The sequence below is a fragment of the Myotis brandtii genome, unplaced genomic scaffold (assembly GCF_000412655.1).
Source record: "Myotis brandtii unplaced genomic scaffold, ASM41265v1 scaffold374, whole genome shotgun sequence".
In the NCBI taxonomy this organism is placed as follows: domain Eukaryota; kingdom Metazoa; phylum Chordata; class Mammalia; order Chiroptera; family Vespertilionidae; genus Myotis; species Myotis brandtii.
This window is the reverse complement of record NW_005364372.1, coordinates 2,799,533-2,809,588: the sequence shown is the minus strand read 5'-3', so window position 1 is coordinate 2,809,588 and position 10,056 is coordinate 2,799,533. Positions and strand designations below refer to the sequence as shown.

At 42.3% G+C, this 10,056-nt stretch overlaps 2 protein-coding genes across 3 annotated transcripts in view; one reads left to right on the top strand and one right to left on the bottom strand.

Annotated features, from left to right (window-relative positions):
* The window catches only part of MACC1 (metastasis associated in colon cancer 1), a 159,059-nt gene extending 154,561 nt beyond the window's left edge, over nt 1-4,498 (bottom strand). Inside the window, exons 1-2 of the mRNA XM_014544641.1 lie at nt 4,116-4,498; nt 3,278-3,367 (exon numbers count right to left, since the gene is read on the bottom strand). The gene's annotated coding sequence lies outside the window, so the exon portion shown is untranslated. The remainder of the gene's footprint in view (nt 1-3,277; nt 3,368-4,115) is intronic.
* A 139-nt stretch (nt 4,499-4,637) lies between these two features.
* Nucleotides 4,638-10,056, top strand: part of ITGB8 (integrin, beta 8) — an 83,070-nt gene continuing 77,651 nt past the window's right edge. Inside the window, exon 1 of one of the 2 annotated variants that reach the window (XM_005872303.2) lies at nt 4,638-5,829. In XM_005872303.2, the coding sequence (XP_005872365.1) occupies nt 5,703-5,829 (127 nt within the window). In that variant the 5' untranslated portion in view covers nt 4,638-5,702. The remainder of the gene's footprint in view (nt 5,830-10,056) is intronic. The other variant, XM_005872302.2, reaches the window with a different exon arrangement.

Below are 10,056 nucleotides of genomic sequence, written 5' to 3'. Positions count from 1 at the left end.
CGGGGGGGGGGGGGGGGCGGTCAACAAAGCATCTGTTGCAGACTTGGTTAATAAAGAATGTAAATTAAAAAATTAATTCAGATACCACATCTCTATAATCATTCTGATAATGAGTTAAAGGCTAAATAAACATTAGTTTGCTGCATGCTATGGAAGGATACCACAAAGCTAGGATGAAACTATGCATAGATAAAATGTTTTATTCAAAAGTACCCATGAAGATAACTAGAACTGCTAACCAAAGCATGGGTTAGTGGGCAGGGTAGCTAAATTAAAGCTGCTTCATTACCCCAAATCCAACTGTAATGAAAAGCTGTAGCATGTGGAAATTGGGATATGTGAATAATGAGTGTCTGTCACCTTGCAAGGCTCCCTTCATTAACCTAAGACAATTTTATGTCATGTTATTGGGAAACAGAATTAGATTTTCCACTGAGAAAGCCAAAGAGAAGAGCTCCTCTTCCTCACACTCCACCCCTAGAGTAAGCCAAGGGACTGATAAGTGACTAAGGTTCTGAAAATTAGACATTCCCAACCAGGATTGTGAAACTTGGAACCAGCTGTCCAAAAATGAAGGGATGATTAGAAAGCATTATCGCTACCTGGCCAATACTGCTATTGCTTATGTCTCCTCCCTTGGTTTCTGGCCTTTTCAATCCTGGTCACTCAGCCTCCTGCTGATTCTATAAATTCCAAATTTTCTTCCAATAATTTCCTTTTTTACTTATGGCAGACACAGTCTGACTCTGTTACTTGAAACCAAAAGTCATCATTGACATGAGATGGTAGAGAAGAAATCAGAGCTCTGATTCTTGCCTGCTCAGTAATTCTCCTGAAGTGAGGTCAGTCTCCTCACCAATCTGGTTTTTAGTTTCCACATTTGTAAAGTAGGATTAAGTCCCACCACTGTACTTTATAGAAAACTAGCCTGTGAAATGTTCCCCGAATAAACGGTTCTTCCTTTGGAGAATCTAATTGCATTCCGGCCTGTTTAAGTTTCTGGAAAATCCTCCAGTAAATGATTTCACTTGCCTTTAACCCAGCACTTCCCGAACTTAATTATGTAAGTTTTATAGCCTAAAACACTAACATCTCAGAGTTAATCATCCACAGAATAACTTGGGAAGAGAACTGGCTCCAGCAATTCATTTTTCTTTGACTTTGCACCTGATACTGAAGTTTGTCCATAATCACACATGGGGCCTTTCAGGAATCTCTGTATTAATCCATTATGGGAGAGGTTCTTAAACCTCAGTCCATAAAGAACCATTTTAGAAACTCATAATAATGCACACCAGATCTACAAAGCCAGAAACTCCTGGAATAGAGCTAAGGAATCACTCTACACATAGTTATGTTGGAGGCAGTGTTCAGTCCACAGTATGAAGAACAGTAACTTACGTAATATTTCAGTGAAAAGTAACTTATATTGGCTTATATTCCTTAGCATTGGAAGAAGCTTGAAGTCATAGTCACAATAACACATCTCAAAGGTTGGGCTGTTTCATCATCTCCTAAGAGCTACGGATGAAACAAGCTTATAGACAACTTGTGAATATCTGTTAAACCTATTAAATATCTCTGATACGAATTTCTGATATAGATGGTCCCAACTTACGATGAAGCGACTTACAATTTTTTTTTATTTTACAACTTTGTGAGAGCAACATGAATTCAGTAGAAACCATACTCCCAATTTTGAATTTTAATCTTTCCTTGGCTAGTGATATGCACAGTATGATACTCTCTTATGATGCTGGACAGTGGCAGCCAGCCATAGCTTGAACTCAGCCACACCATCACAAGGGTAAACAAATGATACTCCACAGTGTATTCATCGTGTTAGGTGATTTTGCCCAACTGGCTAATGTAAGTGTTCTGAGCATGCTTAAAATAGACTAGGCTGAACTATGATATTCAGTAGGTTAGGTGTGTGAAATGCTTTTTTGACGTGGTATTTTCAACTTACGATGGTTTTATCAGGACATACCCCTATCATAAATTGAGGAGCATCTGCAATATTAAAATGTGGATATGGTTTTAGCTGTAACTATGAGGTCAATAATTTGGACAAAATCTACTTAAAAGGCTGAATACACAGGAAAAGGGCAGTCTCCCAGATGTTTCTCTCATTCCTGTGATTCCTCTATAGCTTATTCATTCTCACCATAAACTGAGTTAGTGAGAAATCAAGGTTAAAGTAGTAGGAAAGAAACTTAATTCATCTAATTTTATGACATATTAACAACTAAAAGAATCTGATGATAGGAAGGCTGGAATGAATAGCTAAAATGTTACTACTTTTACACTATCTGTGAATTTCATTTGCTCTCATTATCACAAATGATGAAAAATTAGCTGTCAGAAATTTCAAAGCAAGACAGCAGAACATGATAAAGATAGGAATTAATCTGGAACATTTTTCTCTCTGTTAGAATTTTTCAGGTAATATGAGGAAGATAATACCACATTTCTTCACAATATGCTGTACATTTTCTTACAGGAAAAAGAATGAATTGTGGTGACCGCTGGCATTTATTAAAAACAAGGAAACTTTTTGTTCTAGGCCACTAGTTATATTTACTGTAAGAAAACTCTACAGATTATTTGCAGGACTCGAGAGAATTCACTTTTAACTTTATAGCCCAAAATGTACAGATAACTTGTTTGTAAATAACTTACAAGGATCACAGCCTCACAACTGGGATATTCTGTTTTATTTTATTTTGATAACCGGATTATAACCTCTTTGAAACTAGGAAGTGGTAATAAATGATGCTGTGCCTTTTCTCCAACAACTTCATAAAAGTGGCATCCTGACATATATTTGCCTGGGCTTCATAAAACAAAATGTGGAAGTCTTTCTTTACAATATAGAATGCACATCACACACACCCTTATAGGGATTATGGCTTTTTTTCTTTATTAAAGCACTGCACTGTCTCAAGGGTGGCTGCATTCCTTTGGACTGTGAAATAATCTCTGGAAAATATACATGCTACCCCACTGAAGAGCACTAATTAGAGTTTGAATGTGTTCATTTTGTGTTCAAATTTCAAGTCCTCTTCCCCATCCAGCCACTTCTCAGGCCTTTCCTTTAAGACCACGAAAAGCAAAACTATAGTTGTTCAAAGTTGGAACTAAGGAAAGAAAATAAATAATGAAGCTGAGCTGGATTTCACTGTACATATTTAGAGTACATTGCCTAGAGTGGAACTGTGCTTACAAGTACCAGTTTTTCAGGTTTGAATTATTCATTTGGGCTCTCAAAAAAAACCTGCTTTGTAGATCCAGGGCACTTGTAATTTTCCAACTGGGTTCCTGGTCTGCTTAGCTAATTCTGTGGGCTTCAATGTGCAGTCCACACCTGAAAAGGGGGAGTTTCAATGTTGTGGTTTATTAATCAGGTACTTTCCATTCACTCAGTTAACAAATAGAAAACAGAAAGAAAAAAGAGAGAACGCCTCCTACTTATTTTTTACTCCAAATATGGAGACAGAAACTATTAAGCAAGTGAAGAGGGAAACTCCGGCATATTTCACCTTGACCTGGATGGACGGGTCTGATGCCCGTAAGGGGAGGCTGCTCTTTGAAAGAGGTTGGCAGGCAGCTAGTGGGAAACAAGAGGTCAGACTTTACCAGGGCGAACCACTCCTGCCCCTAGAGGTAAAAGGGAAGCATCACTCTGGGTCTGATTGGAAACAGTGCCTTGTTTTCAATCCGGAGGACTGCGTTTTCTCCCTCGGCCTAGCCTGTTAGTGACAGGACCCAAGGAGGCGCATGGCTTCCCCCACAGTTGCCCAGCAAAACACCCCTCCCTGCAGGCCCTAAATTTCTGATCTGCAAGCAGCAGAAATGCCATCCCACCTCCCTCCCTCGCTTCTCTCCCCTGTTTCGCCGGCCTTTGTAACTTCTTTGTTCTGTTTATTGGGAAGTTGACTTTTAGGTCAAAAGACCCAAGGTAAACTAGCAAATGCCCAGAGCCACCACCAGACCCTGTAAAGAGCAGGGCTGCCCAGCCCAGGGTTGATGTTCCGAGTGGAGGAGCCACGAGAAATTTCAGCCAGCAGCTGCTAGTGCAGCTCCTGCAGACTGGAAACTCCGGCATATTTCACCTTAACCTGGTTGGACGGATCAACTCTCCAAGTGTTGGGGAGACGCGGTACAGTCTTGGTGTGGGGCAAAGGATGAGCTCCTGACCCTGCAAGCAAAGTAGGTAGTGCGCGCTCCCAGGACAGAGGGTGTTGGAGGTGGGGTGAGGCTCCGGGACTCCGCTCTGCAGGCGGCAGCTGCTGAGCATTGAGTATCTCCAAACAAAGGAGTGCGCAGAGCCCGGGGCGAGAGGCTGGGGTTTGCGCGCAGCTGCCGCTTGCGCTGAGCCAGCCTCTGCACCCGGTAGGCGAGCGTTAGGGAGCAGGAATTCGGGGAGGAGAAGGAAAAGAACAGGGCGTGCGATTCCTGTTGTGCGGCTACACTTCAGGAGTTCTTGTGAACTATGGGAATGGCAACCATTAGAGTCAAGGGGGAGAGAAAGAGCTGGAGTGAGCAAAACAAAGAGCGAGTGTGGGCCGCGGTGACTTCATGCCTCACTAATGTCCCGCCCACGCTACTCCGAGCTTTTGCTGTTGCAGCTAGCTGCCTCCGAGCCTCTCGGCTGCCGGGCCCGGGCGCTCCATAGCGTGGGGCGGTTTCCTAGCAACTCAGGGCCCTGAGCGCGCCCAACTATCAGCACATAGGGATTCACCCCCCTACCCCCGACACCCGCGGGCCAGGGCAGGGCCTCACCTCTCCGCCCCCCACCAACTGGTCTCCCTCTCATCCTCACGGGGTGCACCCCTGAGCGCGCCAACAGCCTGGGCTCTGGACGGCCGGACATCTGAGCTGTACACTGAGGCCAAGAGTACGAGGGCACGAAGCTCCCGCCCCCCGAGGCCGGGCTTTAGCACCCCCGCAGCGGTGTGCTCCACTCCTACCCAAGCCGGGAGCTGCGATGCCTCGCTCTGAGTCCGCCAGCGCCGAGGGGGACTATTAGGGCGCTCCCGGAGCCGCTTCCCCTTGCTGCTGGCGCCCCAAGCTTCCTCCCGGCCAGCAAGGACGCTGCCACTTCGACTTTGTCCTCTGGTCAACGAGGCTGCAAAGCTGCAACTAAGTGGAGTTGGCCTCCCTGCCCACCTGTGGAAGAAGCTCTCGCTGATTGATGCGACATAGACTTGTTTCCCCTCTGGCGTCCCCTCCCACAGATGCAGCATCACCCAGTGAATGTACATTAGGCTGGTTTTTCCCCCCAGCTTCGGGCTTTGTTTGGGTTTGATTGTGTTTGGCTCTTCGCTAAGCTGATTTATGCAGCAGAATTCCCGTCGGCTGGAGAGAAACAAAAGCTCTTTTCTTTGTCCCAGAGCTGGCTGCGGAGCCCCGCTCGCGTTGCCGCCCCGAGCCTTTGGCAGTCGGAGGAGGTGCTTCTCGCGGAGATTTCGGGGACCCACCGCGCCGACCTGGGAGGGCCGCAGGGGCCCTGAGATGCCGAGCAGTGCCTGGGCCAGCGTACCTGCACCGCTTCTTCCGAGCCGCGGGGTCCGCCTGCCGGGCCTGCTGGAAACATCCTAGCGACACTTGGTCCGCGGGCCCCAAGGTGCGCCTGGGAGGCGCGAGCGCGCATCCAGAGAGCAGCCAAGCGGCGGGCGCTGTGTGGGCTGCTTTGCATTATGTGCTGCTCGGCCCTGGCTTTTCTTACTGCCGCATTTGTCTGCCTTCAAAACTGCCGACCAGGTCCTACCCCATTCCTCCGGGCGGCCTGGGTGTTTTCAGTTGTTCTTGGACTGGGCCAAAGTGGTAAGTTGTGTGTGTGTGTGTGTGTGTGTGTGTGTGTGTGTGTGTTTTGTTTTCTTCTCTTCCTCAAAGGTCTTGCAAGGGTTGAGGAGCATCCCGGCCAGTTAAGTGGCCGGGTGTCAGTCTCCTTCCATCTGCCCGTAGAACTTCAGAAGGGTGGTGTGTGGCACTATCCCCCATCACATGTGGCCTGAGGGAGGCCAGGTGTCAAGCATGAACGCCCTGGAGTGACATCAATCACTAATTATAAGTGGGGATACTGTGTGTTGCTCTTGGATGTTGGGAAAGCAGTAATAGAATGGACGTTTGGAAGTGTGGGCAGTGGTATTTACAGAAGCCAGTTTAGGGGTTCTGCCCCATCCTTGAAGGCATCCTTAAAGATGCTCCACATCTTTCTAGCATGTGGGTCTAATAACTAGCTTGTATCTGATTCAAGGCTGAGGATAAATGGGTGTAACAGGAGTGAGTCTTCTGTTTTTTGGGGACATGAAGGAAAAGGATGGCACCATACAAGTTTCTTCTGTCACAGTGCTCAGCCTGAAAGAATTAAAAGTGCAAAAGCGTTTTGGCACTTTTGAATTATATGCAAATGTTAGGTGACACTACTAGGTTGCTAGCAAACACAGTTTAAGTAATAGTAATAATCATCAATTTAGGATGCGTTCTTACTGGTTTTATACACAAGCCAAACACTTATTTTTGCCCAGGCAATGATTATTGCTGCAGTTTATTTTTTAATTTACTTTATCTGTGTGTGGCCATCCAGTCCTTAAATTCTATTAGAGCCTTTCTCTGACCTCTCCTGTTGAAGGAGAATTATAATTGTTTTGTAGACCAAAATTTTCTCCAATGCTTTGAACTGGTGTGCCAAGTTTCTGCCTGAAGCTAATTAAAATGGTCAAGTCATAACCTTATAAATAAGGGTTCTAATGGAAACATCCAGCTAGCTTCACTTATTGGTTGCTTATATAGTTGTCTCATATATGTTTCAAAAGGAATTTACCCACTTATGTGAAATGAGAGCAATTAGAGTAAATTTTTATCTTGTGGTTATTTTTTGCCTTATGTGTTGATTTAAAAATAAGTGAAACTTAAGGCAAAGGAAAGCGTAACATTCATTATCAATTATCTCTTAAGTGGAACATGCATTTGTTACAGCAAATTTTCCACTGAGCATAATTCCATCCTGTATTAATAAGTGACAAAGTGTTTTTCTAGATTTAGTAAACAGATACACAATAGTAAAATGACCAAAATTGTGTCAACAGCATATATTATGTCCCCAATTCGTAGGCGAAGGAAAAAGTCCTATTTGCCTCTAGAATTTGTTAATAATAGTAATAATTTTTATTCATTGGGCTTGTGATGATTAGTCAAGTTCTCCTGTAATAGCATTGCATTTCCAGTCAGTAACTATAACTGACTTGAAGCAAATATTATGAATGGGCTCCCTTGCACCTGCTGTTGTGAAAAGGGAATGCTTATCTGAAATCAGAACAAGGCATCTTTTTCCCAGCCTCTGTCAATATACAAAGGTTTCTCATGTATACTGGTTTGCATTGCAGTTAAAAACATGCAAAAAATTTAAATTATAGCCAGCACAACTCAGAAAATTAGAGATCAGCATAAACTGTTGTACTTTTGTGATATAGCTACAAGGCTCAAATTATATGTCTTCACAGTGCAAATTAGACGCTTAAAGCAGAATAGAAATTTAGGTATCAGTTACAAAGGAAATCTTGTTCCCTTGCTCAGTAGTTTACACCAAGGAATTGTTGAGGGCATTAAAGCCATACAAAAGAAACCATAAGCTGCACAACAACATACCTTTGGGTTTAGTTTTTGAAGTAGAATGTATAGGTCCCAAACTACATAGTGGACTTTTGTTAATGAATATATCACAAGTAAGAAGAATGCTACTAATAAAATCTGAATATTCTTCTGATCTAGGAAATTTATTGGACTTTGTTATTCAATTTTCCCTGGTGAAAATTACTGACAATTCTTGTAACAATAACACTAAAGAGTGGTTAATGAGTAACTGGAATACACTAAAGAATACCTAGTGGTTAATATTTGAATACTTAAGGTAGCAACACTGTTGTTTCTACATTTGCTACTTTTGAAAGGTTAGAAACTTTTTAAAAATATGTTTTTATTGATTTGAGGGAGAGGGAGAGAGAGAGAGATATGAGAGAAACATCAATCTGTTGCCTCCCATACAGAACCCGCAACCTGGGCATGTGTTGCCTCCCATACAGAACCCGCAACCTGGGCATGTGCACTGACCAGGAATCGAACCTTAAGTGATTTCACCTTCTGTGTATAATCAACTATTTATTCTTTTAAGTAATAACCAACTAGATTATCATTGTTTTTTTAACTGTAGTATTACTTTACCTCAGAACATATTTTGTAACATGTGTTCTTATGTTTTTTTATGGTTACCTAAAGTGAGAAGATGTTTAAGAGAACCAAGCCTTTGTTTATAAAAATCCAGTCTCAGATTATTTGTGCAATAGGAATCCAAATTAATTCTATCTTAAAGCAACTGAGACACCTTCTGAGTAAAAAATAAGTTTGTATTGTATATAAAAGCAAAATAACTGATAAGATTAGAAAAAGCCAAAAAAATTCCTGTGCCCCCAAATATTTACCTGTTACCAAATTATCTGAAATTTCACCATTTAATGGATTTATTTGGATTAAGCATGGTATTGACACTATGTTTCTTCTAATGTTTAGCTTTATATTATGGGAATTTTGAAACACATGCAGAAGAAGAGGTAATGGTATAAGGAATTGCCATATACCCATCACCCAGCTTTAAAATGAACTATCAACTCAGAGCCAACTTTTTTTTTATCTCTCTCCCCACCCAGTTTATCTTTTTTCCCCAACTAGATTATTTTGAAGTAATTTCTTATATAATTTTATTCTAAATATTTCTGTAAATTAAAATACTACTGGAGAAGTAACACACTCATTAATCCCAGGGCATGAATTTTTTTAGCTGAATTTTAGGGCCACAAGATTTTTCATTATCTTTCATGGGAGGAATGCAGAAGTGAGGGCCTGGAGCAAAGACAATTTTAACCACTTACTTTTCAATGGTTCTGTTATGGCTCCATTAAAAATATTTTTCTTAAAATATGCATATGTAACAGGCTTTTTGACATGCATGTATATGAAGAAGGAAAAAACATCAATACATCTACTTCACCAACTAAATGCTAATTACTTTATCCCAATGGAATCACAGAAAGTATACCTTGTTAGGGTTTGTTGGAAGGGTTGTTATCTTGAATCATCATTTTTTCTCCTCTCTACTGGATCACTTATAGCATATGCGTATCCATACACGCTGTAGTATCCCTCTGCTATTTCTCACTCTCTGCTATAGCCAAAATTCTTGAAAGAGCTGTCATACTTGCTGTCTCCAATTCTCCTCACCTGCCTGTTGAAACCTTTGCAATCAGGCTTTATTTATCACCTCTCCCAGTATCTATTCTGTTAAAATCACAGTGAGCTCCCTATTGCCAAATCCCAGGGCCAAGCCACAGTCTTCATCCTATTATCTGTCAGCAAGTTAACACTGTTGACCACTCCCTCCTTCAAAGCACTTCTTTCATGGACCCACAAGCTCTTGGTTTAAGCTCCTTCTCCATCTCTGGTGTCAGTTCTTCATGTCCCAACCTCCAAATGTAGGAGTGGCTCAGGACTCAGTCCTTGGACTGGACTTTCTCTTATAGCTATTTATTAAGTCCTCAGGTGGACTAATGCAGTTTTGGGTCTTAAGTACCATTTCTATGATGACAACTTCGGTCCTGACCTCTTATCTGATCTTCAGATGGTATAGCAAACTTATTCAACATCTCCACTGTATGTCTAAAGGCAGAATTACCCTAACATATTCAAAAACATACCTCCAAATTTCTCCTTTAAGCTTGCACCTTTCATACTCTTCCTCATGTGAGTAGGTGGTAAATCAGTCTTTCTTTTAGTTCAGGGTAACACTTTGGTGGCATCCTTGATCTATTTCTCTAATTCACACTAGAATTTGCACTTTAAGAACTATCCTTTCTAATAAAGAGTGAATATGCTAATTGACCCTCATACCATCACAAAAATGGCGGCACCCACAGCCAATAAGGAGGGAATATGCTAATTCACTGCCCCACCCTCAAAGATGGCGGTGCCCACAGCCAATAAGGAGGGAATATGCTAATT